At 53.7% G+C, this 24,504-nt stretch overlaps 1 protein-coding gene across 1 annotated transcript in view; it reads right to left on the reverse strand.

The window, feature by feature from the left end:
- Positions 1 to 903: 903 nt before the first annotated feature.
- Positions 904 to 24,504, reverse strand: part of slc25a35 (solute carrier family 25 member 35) — a 41,819-nt gene continuing 18,218 nt past the window's right edge. Inside the window, exons 3-5 of the mRNA XM_072591540.1 lie at positions 13,941 to 14,093; positions 9,062 to 9,196; positions 904 to 1,317 (exon numbers count right to left, since the gene is read on the reverse strand). Of these exons, the coding sequence (XP_072447641.1) occupies positions 1,138 to 1,317; positions 9,062 to 9,196; positions 13,941 to 14,093 (468 nt within the window). The 3' untranslated portion in view covers positions 904 to 1,137. The remainder of the gene's footprint in view (positions 1,318 to 9,061; positions 9,197 to 13,940; positions 14,094 to 24,504) is intronic.

The following is a 24,504-nucleotide window of genomic DNA, read 5'->3' on the forward strand; positions in this document are numbered from 1 at the left end:
CTCCCTCGACCCCCCACCCCCCCCCCCCCTCCTCGGGCACAGTCTCCCTCGACCCCCTCCTCCTCGGGCACAGTCTGCCTCGACCCCCTCCTCGGGCACAGTCTCCCTCGACCCCCTCCTCGGGCACAGTCTCCCTCGACCCCCCTCCTCCTCCTCAGGCACAGTCTCCCTCGACCCCCTCCTCGGGCACAGTCTCCCTTGACCCCCTCCTCCTCGGGCACAGTCTCCCTCGACTCCCCCCCCGGGCACAGTCTCCCTCGGCACCCCCCCACTCCTCCTCGTGCACAGTCTCCCTCGACCCCCTCCTCCTCCTCGGGTACAGTCTCCCTTGACCCCCTCCTCGGGCACAGTCTCCCTCGACCCCCCTCCTCCTCCTCGGGCACAGTCTGCCTCGACCCCCTCCTCGGGCACAGTCTCCCTCGACCCCCTCCTCGGGCACAGTCTCCCTCGGCCCCCCTCCTCCTCCTCAGGCACAGTCTCCCTCGACCCCCTCCTCGGGCACAGTCTCCCTCGACACGCCCAACCCCCTCCCTGCTCCAATTTCCCTCAAACCCCGCTCTCTACCCCCCACCCACTCAACCTCACCCCCATTGGCACAGTTCCTCTCAACCCTTCTGCCCCCCCCCCCCTCCTCTGCCGCACCATCCATTTTAAAACCCAGTTTGGTCTGAGGAACGATAGCATCGTCTCGGGAACCGAGGCACGAGATTGGTTTAAAAGTTGCAGACAGGAAACAAACATGAGGCCGGCCTCGCCATGTCTGACTTCCACCACCCCCCCCACCCCCCCACCCCCCCGCTCCCCCTTCCCCACCCCTCCCTGCCTTGCCCACCCCTCCCTGCCTTGCCCACCACTGATCCGAGTCACCCTTCACTCCTGCCTCACGACAAAAACACCTCACACTTTTTAAAGGATCAGTTCGTATTTCATTCTGAGGAAACATCCACTGGGTTCGTTCACAGGTTTCCATTCGCTCATCTGTCGAGACGTCCAAGGGTCACCATCGCTCACTGGCCATCCCCCAGCCTCCCCCTTGGCGAGTAAGTAGGCCTTGGATGGTCCGGAGAGAGAGACAAAATGGCGCTCTGAGCATGGAGACGCTGCACCCTGCAGCTAGAGCTGTCCAGGAGCCTGCCCCTATGAGGCGCGCTTCTCCTTCCAGTAATACTTGCGCATTTCTTCCCAGAAGAAGAGGCTGAGGATGGTGTGCGGGCCTAGTCGGAAGTAGGAGGCCCCAGTGCCCTTGTACAGGCCGTACAGACCCTCTTTCCTTACGGTGCTTGCAAAGCAGTCCAGGTACCCTCTGTAGATCACACCCTGCAACAAGATCACAGCCAGAGTGATGGATGAGAACAGCCCGAGGTGACCCAATACAGGAGAACAACAGAATTGGCAGTAGGCCATTCTACTCTTGAAGCCTCCACCATTAGATAAGAACATCGGCCATCTGATTGTGACCTCGATGGCACTCCCCTTTGACCCCCTCCGTTAACACGCCGCCTAATTCCGCCATGAATATATTCACTCACCCAGGCTACGCTGCTCTTGGGAAGAGAGTTCCATACATTCATGGCCCTCAGTGGAAACATTTCCCCTCACCTACTTGTTTTTTTCTTCTCTCTCTCTGTCCCCCTCCCCGTCCCCCCTCTCCCTCTCCCTCTCCCCCCTCCCTCTCTTTCTCCCACCTCTCTCTGTCTCCACCCCCCCTCCCCCCCTTTCTCACTCTCTCCCCCTCTCTCACCCCCCTCCCTCACTCTCTCCCCCCCTCCACCCCCCTCCCTCTCTCTCTCCCCCCCTCCACCCCCCTCCCCCTCTCTCTCCCCCCCTCCCCCCTCTCTCTCCCCCCCTCCCTCTCTCTCCCCCCCCTCTCTCCCTCCCTCTCCCCCCCCTCTCTCCCTCCCTTCCCACCTCTCTCCCTCCCTTCCCCCTCTCTCTCCGCCCCTCCCCCCTCTCTCTCCCCCCCTCCCCCCTCTCTCTCCCCCCCTCCCCCCTCTCTCTCCCCCCCTCCCCCCTCTCTCTCCCCCCTCCCCCCTCTCTCTCCGCCCCTCCCCCCTCTCTCTCCCCCCCTCCCCCCTCACTCTCCCCCCCTCCCCCCTCTCTCTCCCCCCCTCCCCCCCTCCCCCCACACTCACCCCCCCCCCACACCCCCCCACCCCCCACACACTCCCCCCCCCCCCCCTCTCCTCCCACCCTCCCCCCACTCTCACCCACCCTCCCCTCTCACTCACCCTCCCTCCCTCCCCCCTCCACCCCTCCCCCCCTCCCCCCCTCTCTCTCTCACCCTCCCTCCCCTCACTCTCTCCCTCCCCCCCTCCCCCCCTCACTCCCTCCCCCCACACTCCCTCCCCCCTCTCTCCCTCCCCCCCTCTCTCTCTCCCTCCCCCCCTCCCCCCTCCCCCCCTCTCTCTCCCTCCCCCCCTCCCCCTCCCCCCCTCTCTCCCTCCCTCCCACCCCTCTCTCTCTCCCTCCCTCCCCACTCTCTCTCCCTCCCTCCCCTCTCTCTCTCCCTCCGCCCCTCCACCCCTCCCCCCCTCTCCCCCCCCCCTCCACCCCTCCCCCCCTCTCTCCCTCCCCCCTCCCCCCTCTCTCCCTCCCCCCTCCCCCCTCTCTCCCTCCCCCCCTCCCCCCCTCTCTCCCTCCCCCCTCACTCCCTCCCTCCCCCCCTCTCTCCCTCCCCCCCTCTCTCCCTCCCCCCCCTCCCCCCTCTCTCCCTCCCCCCCTCCCCCCCTCCCCCCCTCCCCCCCTCTCTCCCTCCCCCCCTCTCTCCCTCCCCCCTCTCTCTCCCTCCCTCCCCCCCCTCACTCACACTCCCTCCCCCCTCCCTCTCTCTCCCTCCCCCCCTCTCTCCCTCCCTCCCCCCCTCTCTCTCTCTCCCTCCCCCCCTCCCCCCCTTTCTCCCTCCCCCCCTCCCCCCCTCTCCCCTCCCCCCCTCCCCCCCTTCCCCCCCTCTCTCTCTCTCCCTCCCCCCATCCCCCCTCTCTCCTTCCCCCCCTCTCTCTCCCTCCCCCCTCCCACCTTCCCCCCCTCTCTCCCTCCCCCCTCTCTCTCCCTCCCTCCCCCCCCTCTCTCTCCCTCCCCCCCTCCCCCCCTCTCTCCCTCCCTCCCCCCCCCTCTCTCTCTCTCTCCCTCCCCCCCTCCCCCCCTCTCTCCCTCCCTCCCCCCCTCTCTCTCTCTCCCTCCCCCCCTCCCCCCCTCTCTCTCTCTCCCTCCCCCCCTCCCCCCCCTCTCTCCCTCCCCCCCTCCCCCCCCCTCTCTCCCTCCCCCCCTCCCCCCCTCTCTCTCTCTCCCTCCCCCCATCCCCCCCTCTCTCCTTCCCCCCCTCTCTCTCCGTCCCCCCTCCCTCCTTCCCCCCCTCTCTCTCCCTCCCCCCCATCTCCCCCCCTTCCCCCCCTTCCCCCCCTCTCTCCATCCCTTCCCCCCCCCTCCCTTCCCCCCCCTCCTTCCCCCCCTCTCCCTTCCCCCGCTCTCCCTTCCCCCCCTCTCCTCCCCCCCCTCTCCCTCCCCCCCTCTCTCCATCCCTTCCCCCCCCTCTCCCTTCCCCCCCCTCTCCCTCTCCCTTCCCCCCCTCTCCCCTCTCCCTTCCCCCCCCCTCTCCCTCTCCCTTCCCCCCCCTCTCCCTCTTCTCCCTTCCCCCCCCTCTCCCTTCCCCCCCCACACCCTCTCCCTTCCCCCCCCTCTCCCTCTCCCTTCCCCCCTCTCCCTCTTCTCCCTCCCCCCCCCTCCCTTCCCCCCCTCTCTCTCTCTCTCCCTTCCCCCCCCTCTCTCTCTCCCTCCCCCCCCTCTCCCTCTCCCTCCCCCCCCTCTCCCTCTCCCTCCCCCCCCTCTCCCTCTCCCTCCCCCCCCTCTCCCTCCCCCCCTCTCTCTCCTCTCCCTTCCCCCCCCCTCTCTCTCTCCTTCCCCCCCCTCTCCCTTCCCCCCCCTCCCCCCCTCTCCCTCCCCCCCTCTCCCTCCCCCCCCTCCCCCCCCTCTCCCTCCCCCCCTCTCCCTCCCCCCCTCTCCCTCCCCCCCCTCTCCCTTCCCCCCCCTCTCCCTTCCCCCCCCTCTCCCTTCCCCCCCTCCCTTCCCCCCCCCTCCCTTCCCCCCCCTCCCTTCCCCCCCCTCTCCCTTCCCCCCCCTCTCCCTTCCCCCCCCTCTCCCTTCCCCCCCCTCTCTCTCTCCCTTCCCCCCCTCTCCCTTCCCCCCCCTCTCCCTTCCCCCCCCCTCCCTTCCTCTCCCCCCTCTCCCCTTCTCTCCCCTTCTCTCCCCCCTCTCCCCCCTCTCCCCTTCTCTCCCCCCTCTCCCCCCTCTCCCCTTCTCTCCCCCCTCTCCCCTTCTCTCCCCCCTCTCCCCTTCTCTCCCCCCTCTCCCCTTCTCTCCCCCCTCTCCCCCCTCTCCCCTTCTCTCCCCCCTCTCCCCTTCTCTCCCCCCTCTCCCCTTCTCTCCCCCCTCTCCCCTTCTCTCCCCCCTCTCCCCCCTCTCCCCCCTCTCCCCTTCTCTCCCCTTCTCTCCCCTTCTCTCCCCCCTCTCCCCCCTCTCCCCCCCTCTCCCCTTCTCTCCCCCTCTCCCCCCCTCTCCCCCCCTCTCCCCCCCTCTCCCCCCCTCTCCCCTTCTCTCCCCTTCTCTCCCCCCTCCTCTCTCTCTCTCTCTCCCCTCTCTCTTTCTCTCCCCCCTCCTCTCTCTCTCCCCTCTCTCTTTCTCTCCCCCCTCCTCTCTCTCTCCCCTCTCCTCTCTCTCTCCCCTCTCCTCTCTCTCTCCCCTCTCTCTTTCTCTCCCCCCTCCTCTCTCTCTTTCTCTCCCCCCTCCTCTCTCTCTTTCTCTCCCCCCTCCTCTCTCTCTTTCTCTCCCCCCTCCTCTCTCTCTCCCCCCTCCTCTCTCTCTCCCCCCTCCTCTCTCTCTCCCCCCCCTCTCTTTCTCTCCCCCCCCTCTCTTTCTCTCCCCCCCCTCTCTCTCTCCCCCCTCCTCTCTCTCTCCCCCCCTTCTCTTTCTCTCCCCCCCCTCTCTCTTTCTCTCCCCCCCTCCTCTCTCTCCCCCCCTCCTCTCTCTCTTTCTCTCCCCCCCTCCTCTCTCTCTCTCTCTCTCTCTCCCCCTCCCTCACACACACACACACACACACACACACACACAAGAATTCTCTCGTGCACACAATTCCAGGGAGGTGCTGGCCTATCACAGGACTTCTAATCCAGAAACCCACCAAATGTTCTGGGGACCTGGGTTGGAATCTATCGCACCAAATTTGAATTCAAAAGAAAAAACCTGGAATTAAGGGGCTACTGATGACAGAAATTGTCGGAAATACACATCTGGCTCATTCATACCCTTCAGGGAAGGAGGACTGCTGTCCTTTACTGGATCTGGATTACACGTGACTCCAGACCCATGGCAACGCGGTTAACATTCAATTGGGGTCCGGAGGCGATGTCGAATTCACTTGTATCAGTCACGATGAAATCTCATGAAATGAAACCGGACAATACCCTGGGCGTTGACCTAGGTACCAGAAATGCCAACAACACTAAGAGCCCTGTTAACTCAGCTCCACGTTAACATCTGGGGGAAGAGTGCCAAAGCTGGGAGAGCTGTCTCACAGCCGAGGTAAAAACAATGACTGCAGATGCTGGAAACCAGATTGTGGATTAGTGGTGCTGGAAGAGCACAGCAGTTCAGGCAGCATCCAGGGAGCAGCAAAAATCGACATTTCGGGCAAAAGCCCTTCATCAGGAATAAAGGCAGTGAGCCTGAAGGGTGGAGAGATAAGCTAGAGGAGGGTGGGGGGTGGAGAGAAAGTAGCATAGAGTCAAGCAACAATCTCTAAGAAATGATACCATGAAAATGTCTCAGACACCACTGTCACCATCGGTGGATATCTCCTGTCCCACGGGCAGGACAGACCCAGCAGAGGGTGGGGGTGGGGGGTGGGGGGGTGGCGGGGTGGCAGCCCAGTGGTGTACAGGCAGAGGGGAGGCCTGAGGAGCCCTCTACATTGACTCTGGACCCCATGAAGCCTCATGGCTTTGGGGTAAGGAAACCTCTTGCTGATGAATCGGTACTCCTCCATATGGAACAACACAGGGGGGGGGGGTGCAAGGGTGCAAAACCTACTCTGGGCAGATATTTCACTGTCTGCTATCAAGAGGGGCTTAGCAGCAATGGGGCAGCACGGTGGCACAGTGGTTAGCACTGCTGCCTCACAGCACCAGGGACCTGGGTTCGATTCCAGCCTTGGGCAACCGTCTGCGTGGAGTTGGCACATTCTCCCCGTGTCTGCGTGGGTTTCCTCCGGGTGCTCCAGTTTCCTCCCACACTCCAAAGATGTGCAGGTTAGGGTGGATTGATCACACTAAATTTCCCGTAGTGTTCGGGGCTGTGTAGATGAAGACTAAGTGTACAGTAATAGGTTCAGGGAATGGGTCTGGGTGGGTTACTCTTCGGAGGGTCAGTGTGGACTGGTTGGGCCGAAGGACCTGTTTCCACACTGTAGGGAGTCTAATTCTAATTCAACACGACCGAGTGAGCTGGTCAGGTCCTCGAGAATCACTATGCTCTGCTTCTTTTGTCATTCCCGTAACTTCAGCAGTTGCAGAGATAGAAGGTACTTAGGTCTGTCCTCCCAATCGGACTGCTTCTAAAACCCTCCAAACAAACACTTGTTTTATTTACCTATTCCTGAAAAGATTCCAGGGTCTTGGCTTAGTGTGGTTAGCACTGCTGCCTCACGGGACCCGGGTTCGATTCCAGCCTTGGGCGACTATCTGTGTGGAGTTTGAACATTCTCCCCGTGTCTGCGTGGGTTTCCTCCGGGTGCTCCGGTTTCCTCCCACAGTCCAAAGATGTGCAGGTTAGGGTGGATTGGCCAAGCTGATTTACCCACGCTGATTTACCCCATGGAGTTAGATCCATTAGTCAGGGGTAAATATAGGGGAATGGGTCTGGGTGGGTCGCTCTTTGGAGGGTCGGTGTGGACTTGTTGGGCCGAAGGGCCTGTTTCCACACCGTAGGGAATCTAATCTGATCTTTAAAAGAAAAGTCTGCGGCAGATGGTGAGCAATCAAGAAGAGGGAAAATCCCACTTGACCTCATCCTGACCATCTGTCCAAAACAGTATCGGGAAGAATGGGCACTGCAGAGTCCTTGTGCTCACCAAGTCCCACCTTGACATTGAGAATCCCTTTCATCATGTCAAATTTGGAACAGATCTAGCAACTTAAGGCTGGTACCAACATGCTGGAAGAAACCACTGGCTATTAGCTGAGCTAGACCAGCCATAACTTGGCCAAAAAACACAGGGTGGAAGCTAACATTCCTGCAGCAAGTCACTCCCCTCCTAAACCCCCAAAGTCTGGCCACCATCTACAAGGTACAAGTCAGGAGTATGAGAGAATACTCCCCACTTGCCTGGTTGAGTGCACCATACGGTGGCTACGTGGTTAGCACTGCTGCCTCACGGTCCCAGGTTCGATTCCAACCTCGGGTGACTGTCTGTGTGGAGTTTGCACATTCTCCCCCGTGTCGGTGTGGGTTTCCTCCCACAGTCCAAAGATGTGTAGGTTAGGGTGGATTGGACATGTTAAATTGTCCGTAGTGTTAGGTACATTAGTCAGGGGGAAATGGGTCCAGGTGGGTTATTGTTCGGAGGGTCGGTGTGGACTGGTTGGGCTGAAGGGCCTGTTTCCACACTGTTGGGAATCTAATCTAAACACTCAAGAAGCTCGACACCATCCGGGACAAAGCAGCCCCCGCTTGATTGGCACCACATCCACAAACATCCACTTCCTCCCCCACCGACGCTCAGTAGCAGCAGTGTGTCCCATCTACAAGAGGCACAGCAGAGATTCACTCAGTAGCAGCAGTGTGTCCCATCTACAAGAGGCACAGCAGAGATTCACCAAACATCCTCAGAACATGACCACATCCATCTAGAAGGACCAGGGCATCAGATACATAGGAACACCACCACCTTCAAGTTCCCCTCGGAACTATATCGCTGTTCCTTCAATGTTGCTGGGTCAAAGTCCTGGAACTCCCTCCCTCAGGGACAGGCGGGTCTATCTCTAGCTCACGGACTGTAGCGGTTCATGAGGCAGCTCAGCCCAACGTCTCAAGGGGCAACTGGGGACGGGCAACACATACTGGGCCCAGACAGCAACTCCTGAATCCCATGAGTAATTTTAAAAAAAGGAACACTTCCAAAGACAGTCAGACAAAACTCTGTCTGTCTGTCTGTCTGTCTGTCTGTCTCTCTCTCTCTCTCACTCACTCTCACACACACACACAAAACGCCCTCCAAAGACATCTCTCATGAACGTGCGCATGCACACACACACACAAATCCCACCCCATAAAGGCAGTCACACCCAATCCCAGTCTCACACACACACACAAATCCCACCCCATAAAGGCAGTCACACCCAATCCCAGTCTCACACACACACACAAATCCCACCCCATAAAGGCAGTCACACCCAATCCCAGTCTCACATACACACACAAATCCCACCCCATAAAGACAGTCCCACCCAATCCCAGTCTCACATACACACACAAATCCCACCCCATAAAGACAGTCACACCCAATCCCAGTCTCTCTCACACACACACACACACACACACACACAAATCCCACCCCATAAAGACAGTCACACCCAATCCCAGTCTCACACACACACACAAATCCCACCCCATAAAGACAGTCACACCCAATCCCAGTCTCACATACACACACAAATCCCACCCCATAAAGACAGTCACACCCAATCCCAGTCTCTCTCACACACACACACACACACACACACAAATCCCACCCCATAAAGACAGTCACACCCAATCCCAGTCTCTCACACACACAATTCCCACCCCATAAAGGCAGTCACACCCAATCCCAGTCTCTCACACACACAATTCCCACCCCATAAAGACAGTCACACCCAATCCCAGTCTCTCACACACACAATTCCCACCCCATAAAGACAGTCACACCCAATCCCAGTCTCTCTCACACACACACACGAAATCCCTTGTAGATTCAATAATGTACACACACCGTCACCCATCTGCACACACGTGGGTTTGGTCATGACCGTACCTTCCCTTTCTGGTCCACTGGTTGGTTGTAGAGTCTGGTACTGATTACATCGAAGGGTGTCATGGCAAGGACAACGAAGATGCTGCTGACCATCCCCGCTGTCAGTGATACCAGCCAGCTTCCTGGCTGAAAGACCTGCGAGAGAACAGAGGAACCATCGCTGAAGGCTGCTCACTCTTAGCACTAGGGACACGGCCCGGCCCTGCAGTTTGCAGCCTGTGCACTTTACTGGGCATGAACCTCACCAACAACCTGCTTTTACACAGCGCCTCCAACACAGCTTGAATGAGGTGAGAAAAGGGGGATCCTGTCAACCTGCCTGCTTTCAACTTAATCAGTTAACAGTTCCTGCCACATCTCCCTGCCAACTCCAGTCGGAATCCTCTGGTCAGGCTGTTATAAATCGCTGCTCCCTTTCTGAGCATGATTTCTGCGTGTTTTCGATAAGACGTAGCTCGGTGGGATTGAGCCGGATGTAAAGAGTCCTCGTGGTGGTTTCGACAAGTTGAGTGAGTGGGCAAAAACATGGCAGATAACGTAAAACAACAAGAAGCTCTCCCTCGGTCTCGACAAAATAAAAGAACCAATCATTGACTTCAAGAGGAAAGGAGGAGGCCATGCCCCAGGTGCGGGGCTGGAGAGGGTCAATAGCGTCAAGTTTCTAGGAATGACGATAACTGACCGTCTCTTCTGGATTTCCCATGTGGATGCGATGGTCAAGCAGGTATAACAGCACCTCCTCCTTCCCCCGGGAGCTCAGGAAATCTGGCATGTCCAGAAGGACTCCCACCGACCTTTGACACAGCTGCATAAAGGCCTAGTCCCACCAACTGCTCTGCCCAGGGCTGTAAGAAACTACAAAAGGTGGTGTGCAGACCGCGACCATCAGGGAAGCCAGCTCCCATCCATCCTGCTTTCGCGGGAAGGCTGCTAACGTCAATCAAGGACACCCCCCCCCTCCCTCCGTCCCACCCCAGTAACACCCTCGTCCAACCTCTTCCGTCAGCCAGAAGATTCGGAAGCTTGAACACTGGCACCAACAGCTCCAAGAACAGCTGTTATTAGACTGCTGAATGCACCTCTCTAACTTCAAACAACGTTGGTCTTGCTTTGTGTACCGGCTGTGCAGTGTAAGCTGTCGACCTCGCTCTGTCCCGGCACCCTACGGATCTGTATGTCCTCGCTCGCAAACAAAGCTTTTCACTCTTTTTAGGTACAAGTGATAATTAAGCAAATCAGTCAGTCAGGAAGTCTGAAGTTGTCCACTTTCGTTGGGAAGCCAAGATGGCAAGGCCTTTATTTAACTGGTGTGACATTGAGAATTGGTGATGTACAGAGGGACTTGGCTGTTCTTGTACACCAGTCCCTGAAAGCAAGCACACAAGTACACCAAGCAGTTCGGAAGGCAAATGCTGCCCTTCACAGTGAGAGGATTGGAGTACAGTCCAGCCTTACTGCAGCTGTGCAGGGCCTTGGTGAGGACTGTGTGCAGTTTCAGACTCCTGATCGAGGTAAAAATATACTTGTCACATAGGGAGTGCACCTGGGGATGACAGGTTTATTGTAGTAGGAGGACAGATTGACTGGGTTTGACTGGGACTGTATTTACTGGAGTTCAGTCGAACAGGAGGGAAGTGTACCAAATTCCAACAGACTGGATGCAGGGATGACGGATCTCTGCTTGACAGGGTCTAAGAACAAGGGGTCACAGTCGAAGGATATATAGTAGGCATTTTGGGACTGCGATGAGGAGAATTCACTAAGATGGAATTAGTGAATTAGTGAATGGAATTAGTGAATTCCATTAGTGAAGATGGAAGGCTGGGCTGGCCATGTCATTGAATATATTTCACAAAACAAAAAATCAACAATTTCTCGAGGCTAAAGGTGGGAAGGAGAGTGTTATGACGGGGAGGTCAGACCCCTCGGTTCATTAAAACCATGGTTTGGAGATGCCGGTGTTGGACTGGGGTGGACAAAGTTAAAAATCACACGACACCAGGTTATAGTCCAACAGGTTTAATTGGAAGCACTCGCTTTCGGAGCACTGATGAACCACCCGATGAAGGAGTGTCGCTCTGAAAGCTAGTGCTTCCAAACAAACCTGTTGGACTATCACCTAGTATCGTGTGATTTTTAACTTAATTAAAACCAAGCACCTATAAAAACTCGCCTCGCCTCATAATTTGTTAAAATGTATGAGTGACAGAGATTTTCTAATTTTCATTATTTAAAGAAAAACAACAATTCATTTTTCTAACTCTAATACTGAACACTAAACCAAAACTATTCACAAATTCCAGCCCCCTTTTTCTTAACAATGTACTATCTGACCCCCCCCACTCTATAAAAACGTTGCTCCAATAACACAATTAAACATTACACTAAGTTAATCTCAGGTTTACACCGTCTCTGTCTCCTCTGCTGTCTTCAATCTTCCACCTGATAATCTCCCTGGGTTGTCATCTTACTCTTTAACTGCTTTTGATACAGAGTGCCTTTTAATTTCTTTGAGAGTAAGATATTAGATGGGCTGTTAGCCCTCCAGCTCTACGGCAATTGCTCTGCTGTTCAGTGATAGTTGCCCTCTGACCAAACTTTCAAAATGGCCTGCTTTTATACCCTCCAGCATCGTTCCCTGTCATTGGTCCGATGTTGGCAAAACAATAAATTCAAACTCGATTGGGTTTTAGTAAACTGGGCATAATTTAAAATAAGTGGTTAAATTCAAATTGTCGTCAAAACGGCAACCAAAACTCAGGTATCCCTTTAACAGCCAACTATCTATTTGGGAACAGCCCCCATCTCCCAGCCTCTCCAGCTGAGCCTGCACCTTAAACTTACTTCAATATTCAGAAAACGCTCTCTATTTTAAAGTGAACATACACCCACTTGACTTTGTAACAGAGAGTTCGGCGGGGCGGGGGGGGGTGTGGTATTGAGACAGAGGATCTGCCATGATCATGTTTCGGGGTGGAGCGGGCTGAACGTTCAGTGATGATGAGTTCAGGACAAACGGTTTCCAGTTCATGTCTCTTTATTAGCAAAGAGCCAGTCCCCAATGAAAAGATGGCATTCAGCCCAAAGAGGGAGATAATTGGGACAGACAACCACCAGTTTGGTCAAATTTTAAGGCGTCCATCCCTCCACCCGTGTTGGGCAAGTCCACTGTTGAACCACAATTACAAGCAGTTTGATGTGACCAATGAACATGTCGGATCCCAGAATGGAATCTGGCATGATAGTTTTATTCTTAAAACACGACAATCTTTCACTGAAACATAGGGGCACAAGGATCTGATTTGAACAAAAAAGACAGAAATTGGTGACACAAAAGAAACAAATATAAAATAATCCAAACCATGCTTCTTAAATCTTTTTGAAAGATCCCTTAGCACGGCAAAACGTAATCCCATCGACTCCCCAACACCTTCACTCAAAAACCAGAGAGATTTCTTTTCCCAAATCAAATCTGTAGATTGACTGAACTGCTTCGAGGTAAAAACAATGGCTGCAGACGCTGGAAACCAGATTCTGGATTAGAGTGGTGCTGGAAAAGCACAGCAGTTCAGGCAGCATCCGAGGAGCAGGAAAATCGACGTTCCGGGCAAAAGCCCTTCATCAGGAACTGCTTCTCCTCTGTTTTTAAAAAGGCTTTTCATGGGATCTGAGCATCACTGGCTGGGGCCAACATTTATCGCCCAACCTGTAAGTTTTAAAAATTTGTTCACAGTATTTATTGCCCAGCCCAGGGGGGCAAGTAAAGAGTCAACCACATGGTGTGAAGGTCTCACGTAGGCCAGACCAGGTAAGGATAGCAGTTTCTTTCCCGAAAGGACACCCAGATAGGTTTTTCCCACAGTCCACACTGGATTCATGGTCATCATTGGGCTCTTAATCCGAGAGTTTTGAAAAGTGAATTCAAATTCCACGGCCGGATTTATAACTGGGTCCCCCAGGACATTACCTGGGTCTAGGAAGCCAGTGATAATTCCACCTCTTGAAAAGGTGCTGCTTTCTTGAATTGTTGCAGTCCATGCGTCAGAGGTACACCCCAACATGCCAGGAGGGAGGGGGTTCCAGGATTTTGACCCAGTGACACTAAAGGGACAGTGGTATCCTTCCAAGTCAGGGTGGTGAGTGGTTCGGAGGGGAATTTGGTGGTGCTCCCAATCCAACTGCTGCCCATGGTCTGTCTGTGGTCACTGAGTTTGCCAATGTCATTTTATGCCGTTTAATTGATGATCCGTCCAATTCTTTTGTGAGACTTTTTAGCTGTTTGATGCAACGGAGTCGCTCTCTTGGCCATTTTGGAGAGCAGTCAGACTTTAAAAGAACTACATGCTTAGGGGGCAGCACAGTGGCTCAGTGGTTAGCCCTGCTGCCTCACGGTCCCAGGTTCGATTCCAGCCTCGGGCGACTGTCTGTGTGGAGTTTGCACATTCTCCCCGTGTCTGCGTGGGTTTCCTCCGGGTGCTCCGGTTTCCCCCCACAGTCCAGGTTGGGTGAATTGGCCGTGCTAAATTGCCCATAGTACCTATCGCATTCCCAACGCCCCTCCCCCAAGTCCCTCCTCCCTACCTTTTATCTTAGTTTGCTTGGCACACCTTCCTCATTCCTGCAGAAGGGCTTATGCCCGAAACAGCGATTCTCCTTGGATGCTGCCTGACCTGCTGCGCTTTTCCAGCAACACATTTTTAAGCATAGTACCAGGTGCATTAGTTAGGGGAATAGGTCTGGGTGGGTTGCTCTTCAGAGGGTGGGTGTGGACTTGTTGGGCTGAAGGGCCTGTTTCCACACTGTAGGGAATCCAATCTAATCTAATCTACATCAATATATATATATATAAACCACACAAATTCCATCACATTATACTGACCTGTAGGTCATTGGTAAACTGTTTCACGGTGGAGAATGTGGAGAGCTGGGAGGAAGAGCCAACTATCACCCTGGGCACCGCTGAGCTTGACCCGCGCCACAGTCCAGTGACACCGTGCTGGCGGTAAATGGTCATCAGCGCGTGGAGCATCCCCTGGGGAGAAACATTTTGCAGCATCACCTCATAACACACAGTATTGTGAACATACCAGCCCATTCAGCTTCCCTGCTGTCTCAGTTTGGTGCCACAATCGAGGTATAAATATGAAGGACACAGAATCTGTAAATACCTGCCTGTCACGGCATCACTTAGTTGAGTTCGATGTCACGGTGGACTATCGGTCTTTCACAACTCTGCCATCACTTTGCAGAGGGGCTACTCAAATGATGTGCCTTAGTGGACGGCTAAGAAAGGAATTTCCTGGGATAGTGACCAAGCATTTGTTGACCTATCCCACTGTGATCTTTTATCTGATGAAAATTTTGAGGAGGTTTTCCATTGTTTGCTTTTACTCTGTACCTAACCCCACGCCGTTCCCTCTCCTGGGAGTGCTTGATGGGAGACAGTGTTGAGGGACATTTGCTTCTGTAAGTAACCCCAAACTATCCACGTCTGGAATTCCACACGTGTGCTTGCCACACTGCATGCTTTGTCAGAGATCGAGGCTGCAATGGGTCATGGGTCAGTTAAAGGCCTTCTCCCTGGGTCGCTGACCACAGACCAGTCAATTGTCGGACTCTTGACTGACCAAACCAGGGATAAGTCGGAGCAAGTGATTCAATTGGGTCAGCCCAAAGGAAGGACTGGAGATCCTGGAATTGTTCTCATCAGAGTACAGAAGGGTTTTGGGAGAGTTAATCGAGGCATTCAAAATCACGAGGGGTCCGTTGACGGTTTCTCCTGGCTGACTCTGTCAGTGGAGGGGACACAGACTTGAAGAGAATTGGTGAAAGGACTGCCGGCTGGCGAGAGATGGGGAGAATATCTTCAACAAATGGTTGCAATTCGCAACAGGAAGCAGGTTTTAGATTTTTAGATGCAACAGGAAATTTCAAAAGAGGGGGAAAAGAATCGAAGGAATAGTCAAACCCTTAAGGAGAGAGTGGGACGAACTGGAGGGCTGGCACAATACGATGGGCCGAACGGACTCCCTCTGTGTGTTGGCGAAAATCTCCAGGGCCAGGGATCTCACTGAAGGGCCTCAGTCTTGGTTGAGGGAGGATTGTGGGGGGGGGGGGGGGGGGAGGGAGGGGGGGTGCTCCCAGAAACTGCACACAAACAACAGGGGCAATACTTGGACCACAATGCCCTGGGTGCTTTGCTTCAGTCGTGTGGGGAGCAAGGGTCGTGGACTTTGGCAAAGCGAAGGCAGATTTAAAATGGAGCTGAGGAGAACCTCTTTCTCTCAGAGGGGCATGGATCTGCAGAATCCACTTCCCCAGAACGCAGTGATTAGATTTGAGAAAGAGGTGGAAAGATTTTTACTGAGTCATGGGTTAAAGGGTGGGAACACGTGACTGAAGTTGAGTCTGGGAATGAGATTAGCCGAAATTATATATTCCTGATGAAGGGCTCTTGCCCGAAACGTCGATTTCGCTGCTCGTTGGATGCTGCCTGAACTGCTGTGCTCTTCCAGCACCACTCATCCAGAATTAGCCGAAGTTATACTGAGTGTTGAACTGCCTGCTCTTGACCTAAGTGTTACGACAGCGGGACCAGTTGTCTTGCGACATATGTCACAAGTAAGAAAAGAGGGAACAGAGATTGCCAAAAGGGTTTTGTCAGAGAATTTCTGAGAATTAAGGAGGTTGACCCTGAATATGAGGAAACAAATTGCTGAGCTGCAGTGTCTTGTCATCTCTGGTATTTGCCCTGCAGACTTGGCAGGGGGGGTCAAACAGGAACGTCGGTGAGCTGACAGGAGATGGAGAGAATGTTCACGTGCCCAACCCAGACTAAGGCTGGAATGAGGAAGAGTTGGCGTTGGCTGGGGAGCAGAGGACGTCTGTGTATAACATTGAGGAGATTCAGTGACAACGTATCGGCCACACTGTTAGAGCAGGTGGTGTACGTTGGAGAAAACACTGGCGTGGTGGGGGGGGGAAGCAAAGTCGAAGACGGTGGGTGGGTGCAGGATAGGGTCAAGCCCCGGGGTTGGCGGGGGAAGGATGGTCAGATACTCACACAGCTCCGAGGCAGTCAACCTTCTGGCCTGGTGAACCAGGGACACAATGTGTACCCAGTTGAGGTGGGGGGGGGGGGGGGGGGGGGTGCAGGTAGACCTCTCAACCTGACCGAACCCTTTCAGAACTCTCTGTTTCACTGTGATTCCCGTCTCATTGTTCTAAACACTGGTGGATATTGACCCGGTCTTGCCAGCCCCTCAGAGGGCAGGCCCCCACCTCATCTCCTCCCCAAGGAACCTTCCTGCACCAGCTCCAAAGCAACACGCTAGGCCTGGGGTTTACCTCAGGTGGAACAGGGAGGAAGCCCCGAGTTAATGCCGTTCCCCACTGCACACTCACTATCTTCCCATCGGAGCTAACCACCCCTCACTGTCTGGGCGATCTTACACTGGATGGATTGACCAATGCCTTTCCACGTTAGGTGAGCTAGTCTGGGGCATGTCGAACAGGGGGATATTTACAGGGAGTGCTGGAGATGGGTGAGGTCAGTGGGCCAGTATTTACAGGGAGTTCCTGGGGAGGGGGGGGTGCGTCAGCATTTACAGGGGGTCCCAGAGGGGAGTGTGTCAGTATTTACAGGAGGGTCTCGGGGGGGATAGTGTCAGTATTTACAGGAGGGTCTCGGGGGGAGTGTGTCAGTATTTACAGGAGGGTCACGGGGAGTGTGTCACTATTTACAGGAGGGTCTCGGGGGGAGTGTGTCAGTATTTACAGGAAGGTCTCGGGGGGAGTGTGTCAGTATTTACAGGAGGGTCTCGGGGGGAGAGTGTCAGTATGTACAGGAGGGTCTCGGGGGGAGTGTGTCAGTATTTACAGGAGGGTCACGGGGAGTGTGTCACTATTTACAGGAGGGTCTCGGGGGGAGTGTGTCAGTATTTACAGGAGGGTCTCGGGGGGAGTGTGTCACTATTTACAGGAGGGTCTCGGGGGGAGTGTGTCACTATTTACAGGAGGGTCTCGGGGGGAGTGTGTCAATATATACAGGAGGGTCTCGGGGGGAGTGTGTCAGTATTTACAGGAGGGTCTCGGGGGGAGTGTGTCAGTATTTACAGGAGGGACTCGGGGGGGAGTGTGTCAGTATTTACAGGAGGGTCTCGGTGGGGGTGGGGGGGTGGGATGGGGACTGTGTCAGTATTTACAGGGGTCCCCTGGGGGGACTGGGTCAGTATTTACAGGAGGGTCTCGGGGGGAGTGTGTCAGTATTTACAGGGGGTCCCCGGGGGGGACTGGGTCAGTATTTACAGGGGGACTGGGTCAGTATTTACAGGGGGTCCCCCGGGGGGGGGACTGTGTCAGTATTTACAGGGGGTCCCCCGGGGGGGACTGGGTCAGTATTTACAGGGGGTCCCCCGGGGGGGACTGGGTCAGTATTTACAGGGGGTCCCCCGGTGGGGGACTGGGTCAGTATTTACAGGGGGTCCCCCGGGGGGGACTGGGTCAATATTTACAGGGGGTCCCCCGGGGGGGACTGTGTCAGTATTTACAGGGGGTCCCCCGGGGGGGACTGGGTCAGTATTTACAGGGGGTCCCCCGGGGGTGACTAGGTCAGTATTTACAGGGGGACTGGGTCAGTATTTACAGGGGGTCCCCCGGGGGGGGGGACTGTGTCAGTATTTACAGGGGGTCCCCCGGGGGGGACTGGGTCAGTATTTACAGGGGGTCCCCAGGTCCAGTGTTCATTTGTACATTTCGCTGCTCTGTCTGTATCACAGGACCTTGGACATAACTGACGTGTGACTGGACCATCTGAACGCCAACGTTATTGTTGAAATCAAACCGAGGTACTGTGCACTATAACAGGAATTACTGGAAAAGCTCAGCTGGTCTGGCAGCATCTGTGGAGAGAAAGGACAATGAAGGTTTCAGTTCTGATAAATACTGTCAGTTGTGAATTCTGAGGAACAGATGCTACCTGACCTGCTGTTATCTGTTTATGTTTCTGACCTTCAGCATACGCAATTATTTTGTTTTGTTTTATTATTTCAGAGGTACTGTGCAGCCTGGAATATTTTAATTGGCAGTGTCACGAGTTTGTTGTTCTCGGGAACGATTTCTCCTGCTGTTTGGTTCTTTGGGATTGGAATCTCTCCAATATGTTTGATGCGGAGTGACATTTGTTCACTTGGTGTGCGCGTGTTACCATAGTTACACTGTGTCATTGTCCTGCTGACACACTCAGTAATTTCTGATGTTTTTAAATCACACATCAGTCTGACTGCGGACCCAAAACCTCAACTCAGTGTTGGCCGACTCAGTTGCATCCTCTAAGTTAAAAAATACAAAGCCAGTTTATATTTTGATCATACAGGCCCTCCCACAGCATGGCTCATACCAATGAGGTGCTTTTCAGATGTCATAGAGATGGTACAGCACGGAAACAGACCCTTCGGTCCAACCCGTCCATGCCGACCAGATATCCCAACCCAATCTAGTCCCACCTGCCAGCACCTGGCCCATATCCCTCCAAACCCTTCCTATTCATATACCCATCCAAATGCCTCTTAAATGTTGTAATTGTACCAGTCTCCACCACTTCCTCTGGCAGCTCATTCCATACACGTACCACCCTCTGTGTGAAAAAGTTGCCCCTTAGGTCTCTTTTATATCTTTCCCCTCTCACCCTAAACCTATGCCCTCTAGTTCAGGACTCCCCCACCCCAGGGAAAAGACTTTGTCTGTTTATCCTAGCCAAGCCCCTTATAATTTTGTAAACCTCTATAAGGTCACCCCTCAGCCTCCGACACTCCAGGGAAAACAGCCCCAGCCTGTTCAGCCTCTCCCTGTAGCTCAAATCCTCCAACCCTGGCAACATCCTTGTAAATCCTTTCCGAACCCTTTCAAGTTTCACAACATCTTTCCGATAGGAAGGAGACCAGAATTGGACACAATATTCCAACAGTGGCCTGACCAATGTCCTGTACAGCCGCAACATGACCTCCCAACTCCTGTACTCAATACTCTGACCAATAAAGTTAAAAATCACACAACACCAGGTGATAGTCCAACAGGTTTATTTGGAAGCACTAGCTTTCAGAGCGCTGCTCCTTCATCTAACTAGTTACCTGGTGTTGTGTGTGATTTTTTAACTTTGTCCATCCTAGGCCAACATCAGCCCCTCCACATCATGGCTGACCAATGAAGGAATTGCCCCTGAGAAGGTAATGGTGAAATGCTGTAGTATCAGGGCAGACGGACAGCTGGTTGGGAGGTAAGTTTCCAGGACTTTGACCCAGCAACACCGAAGGAACGCCGATCTATTTTCGCATCAGGTTGGCGAGTGGCTTGGAACGGAACTTGTCCGCATGCATCTATTGCCCGTGTCATTCCAGGTGGAAGTGGTCATGGGCTTGGAAGGTGCTGTCTAAGGAGTTTCTGCAGTGGATCTTGTAGGTTAGTACACACTGCTGCTGCTGAGCGTTGGTGGTAGAGGGTGTGGTGCCAATCAAGTGGGTTACTTTCAAGCTGCTGATGTGCTGTTGGGGCTGCACCCATCCAGGGAAATGGGGAGTATTCCATCACACTCCTGACTTGTGTCTTCTAGATGGTGGAGGGGCCCGGAAGAGTCGGGCGATGAGCTACCCGAACCTGTCCGCGTGTATCAGGCTCGAAGGGCAGAACGGCCTCCTCCTGCACCGATTGTCGATTGTCTACTCACTGTGGGACTCCCAGACTGGGTTGTGTAAGGCCCAGTTGCTTTCCTTCTCTCAAGGGCATCAATGAATGCTCTCGGCTCACGGGGAGTCCGAGCGCAAAGTGTGATCCTGCGAACACCTGGCAGAGACGTTATCGTGGGGGTGGGCAAGGGCTCAGCTGTCACAGCCTCCCCCAGAAGACCGTGGGTTCGAGCCCCAGTGCAGAAAGCCAAGCCTGTAATCTCGGAGCGGGGGAAGGTGGGAGAGCAGGACAGTGAGGTGCTACAAGACCTGGGTGTCCTTGTGCACCAAGGACACTAAAAGCAAACCTATGAGTACACCAGGTGGTGAAGAAGGTATGTTCGCCTTCATAGCGAGAAGAGGAGCAGGAATGTTTTACTGCAATTGGCAAGATGACACCTGGATTATGTCGGGCTCCTTGTCTGAGGGAAGGTGATCTAACTATGGACAGACTGGTTCCTGTTATGGCAGAACGAACGCTTGGGGTCAAACTGAACCGGTCAGGACTATATTCATTGAGAAGAATGAGAAGGGACCCCATAGAAAATCTACAAAATGCCCAACAGGACTAGACCGGAAGGATATGGATGAGATTAGATTAGATTAAATTCTCCACAGTTGGCCCTTTGGCCCAACAAGTCCACAACCGACCCTCCGAAGAGTAACACACCAGACCCATTCCCCTACCCTGTATTTACCTCTCACTAATGCACCTAACACTACAGGCAATTTAGATTAGATTAGATTCCCTGCAGTGTGGAAACAGGCCCTTCGGCCCAACAAGTCCACACCGACCCTCCGAAGAGTAACCCACCCAGACCCATTCCCCCACGTTTACCCCTTCACCTAACACTACGGGCAATTTAGCACGGCCAATCCACCCTAACCTACACATCCCTGAACACTACGGGCAATTTGGCATGGCCAATCCACCCTAACCTACACATCCCTGAGCACTATGGGTAATTTAGCACGGCCAATCCACCCTAACCTGCACATCCCTCAGCACTATGGGGTAATTTAGCATGGCCAATCCACCCTAACCTACACATCCCTGAGCACTACAGGGCAATTTGGCATGGCCAATCCACCCTAACCTACACATCCCTGAACACTATGGGACAATTTAGCATGGCCAATCCACCCTAACCTACACATCTCTGAACACTATGGGGTAATTTAGCACGGCCAATCCACCCTAACCTACACATCCCTGAACACTATGGGGTAATTTAGCATGGCCAATCCACCCTAACCTACACATCTCTGAACACTATGGGGTAATTTAGCATGGCCAATCCACCCTAACCTACACATCCCTGAACACTATGGGGTAATTTAGCATGGCCAATCCACCCTAACCTACACATCTCTGAACACTATGGGGTAATTTAGCATGGCCAATCCACCCTAACCTACACATCCCTGAGCACTACAGGGCAATTTGGCATGGCCAATCCACCCTAACCTACACATCCCTGAACACTATGGGACAATTTAGCATGGCCAATCCACCCTAACCTACACATCTCTGAACACTATGGGGTAATTTAGCACGGCCAATCCACCCTAACCTACACATCCCTGAACACTATGGGGTAATTTAGCATGGCCAATCCACCCTAACCTACACATCCCTGAATACTATGGGGTAATTTAGCACGGCCAATCTACCCTAATGAAACCGGAGCACCCAGAGGAAACCCATGTAGACACGGGGAGAATGTGCAAACTCCACACGGACAGTTGCCCGAGGCTGGGATTGAACCCGGGTCTCTGGCGCTGGGAGGCAGCAGTGCTAACCACTGTGCTGCCCTGATTTAGCATGGCCGATTCACCTTAACCTGCACACGTTTGGATTGTGGGGAGGAAACTGGAGCACCCGGAGGAAACCCACGCAGACGCGGGGAGACTATCCCACACAGTCACCCAATGTGGGAATGCATTGTAATCCTGATGACAGTGGAGCCTAAACGCAGGAATCACAGTTTAAGGGTACACAGTGGACCATTTCGGACTGAGGTGAACCTGCGGAATTCTCTGCCACTGAAAGCAGTTGAGGCCAAAACATTCACGTGTTTTCTAGAAGGAGTTAGATATAGTTCATAGGGCTAAAGGGGTCAAAGGCTTCAGGGAGAAAGCAGCAAATGGGGCATTGGGTTGGATGAACAGCCGTGATCATGTTGAATGAGGTAGCAAGCTTGAAGGGGCCGAATGGCCTACACCTGTGTTCGATGTCTCTCTGTTTACTCTGTTACTTCACTTCTCAAAGCAGCAAGGCAGTGTTAGAACATAGAACAATACAGCACAGAACAGGCCCTTCGGCCCACGATGTTGTGCCGAACTTCTAACTGTTGCAGTTGGTCTGGAGTACGGAGAACAGAGAACGTCTCGTGAGGGACAGCAACGTGAAAGGCAGTTTGCACTTTAGAAATATCGACGCTTGAGGACAAGAACAGGGAAGGTATTCTGAACTTTTCTCAAGAGCACCCTGTCCAGTTCCGGTGTCCACGCTATCGTGGGATTTTCCCAAATGGTTTCAGGGATGGGGGAGCTTTTAGTGACGAGGTCGGGGCGGAGGTGCGTACCAGAGGATGAGAGGTTTGGATAACAGAGCGTTGGTTGTGGGGTACACAGGCCGAAGGTTCTGGACACAAGTTGGAGTGGGTGAGAAAGAAGTTTATCCTGCAGCGAGTGGGAGAGACCTGGAACTCAAGGCCCATTGGGGATGGGGACTCCCTGTACTTTCTTAGGATGAAGGTAGAGCTCACTCAACACTGTCCCAATCAAACACTCCCAGGTCAGGGCCAGCATGGCATTCAATGTAAATTAAAGCTCCTTCTAGCCGTTTAAATTGAAAGTAAAGTAGCCTCAAATCTTTTAGAAGGAGAAGTTGAGAATAATAATGAAACAGCCTGTTCTAGGGCACTGTGTCAAAATAAAACACAAATTTCCTTCTTGTCTATTTCTCGACTGCTTTTATACTCTTCTAGGGATTCACTTGATTTCTCCTTGTCTATACCTGACGTAAAGAGAATCTGCTGGAAAATCTCAGCAGATCTGACAGCATCTGTAAGGAGAGAAAAGAGCTGACGTTTCGAGTCTAACTGACCCTTTGTCAAAGCTGTGACAAAGGGTCAGTTAGACTCGAAACGTCAGCTCTTTTCTCTCCTTACAGATGCTGTCAGACCTGCTGAGATTTTCCAGCATTTTCTCTCTTGGTTTCAGGTTCCAGCGTCCGCAGTAATTTGCTTTTACACCCGATGTATGCTTCTTTGTTTTTCTCAACCAAAACCCCAATTTCTCTTGTCACCCAGCATTCCCGACACCTACCTGCCCTTCACCTGAACAGGAACAAACTTCCTCTGGGCTCTTGTTATCTCATGTTTGAAGGCTTCCCACTTTCCAACTGTCCCCTTACATCGAGTATTCCAGCGCAGTACAGGCCCTTCGGCCCTCGATGTTGTGCCGACCTGTGGAACCAATCTGAAGCCCATCTATCCCACACTTTTCCATTTTCATGCATATGTGTGTGACTAACTGTGTGGAGTTTACACATTCTCCCCGTGTCTGTGTGGGTTACCTCCGGGTGCTCCGGTTTCCTCCCACAGTCCAAAGATGTGCAGGTCAGGTGAATTGGCCATACTAAATTGCCCGTAGTGTTTGGTAAGGGGTAAATGTAGGGGTATGGGTGGGTTGCGCTTCGGCGGGGCGTGTGGACTTGTTGGGCCGAAGGGCCTGTTTCCGTGCTGTACATCTCTATGACTCTATAATGTGGCCTTGCTTCTTGTTGACCTGTCTACATATTGTGTCAGGAAACCCTCCTGCCCGCAATGGACAATTACTGACCCATCTAAATTACTTGAACTATAATATTCCCACTCAATATTTAGGATGTTGAAGTCCCCCATAATAACTACCCTATCCAGAATTATCTTTGCTATCCTTTCCTCTACATCTCTGGAACTAATCAGAGGCCTATTGAAAATCCCCAACAGGGTGACCTCTCCTTTCCTGTTTCTAACCTCAGCCCATACTACCTCAGTAGAGAAGTCCTTGAATATCTTTTCTGTCACCGTAACACTGCCCTTGACTAACAATGCCACACCTCCCCCTCTTTTACCACCTTCCCTGTTCTTACTGACACATCTAAATCCTGGAACCTGTAACAACCATTCCTGGCCCTGCTCTACCCGTGTCGTAGAGTCATAGAGATGTACAGCACGGAAACAGACCCTTTGGTCCAACCCGTCCATGCCGACCAAATATCCCAACCCAATCTAGTCCCACCTGCCAGCACCCGGCCCATATCCCTCCAAACCCTTCCTATTCATATACCCATCCAGATGCCTCTTAAATGTTGCAATTGTACCAGCCTCCACCACTTCCTCTGGCAGCTCATTCCATACACGCACCACCCTCTGTGTGAAAATGTTGTCCCTTAGGTCTCTTTTCTATCTTTCCCCTCTCACCCTATTGGCCACAACATTGAAGTCCCAGGTACCGACCCATGCTGCAAGTTCACCCACCTTATTCCAGATGCTCCTGGCGTTGAAGTAGACACACTTCAAACTAACTTCCTGCCTGCCAGTGCCTTCCTACAACTTTGAAACCTTATTTTCGACCTCACTACTCTCACCCTCCTGTAGAGTCGAGCTACAATTTCAGTTCCCATCCCTCTGCTGAATTGTTTAAACCCACCCAAAGAGCAATAGCCAACTCCTC

The sequence above is a fragment of the Chiloscyllium punctatum genome, chromosome 21 (genome assembly GCF_047496795.1).
Source record: "Chiloscyllium punctatum isolate Juve2018m chromosome 21, sChiPun1.3, whole genome shotgun sequence".
In the NCBI taxonomy this organism is placed as follows: domain Eukaryota; kingdom Metazoa; phylum Chordata; class Chondrichthyes; order Orectolobiformes; family Hemiscylliidae; genus Chiloscyllium; species Chiloscyllium punctatum.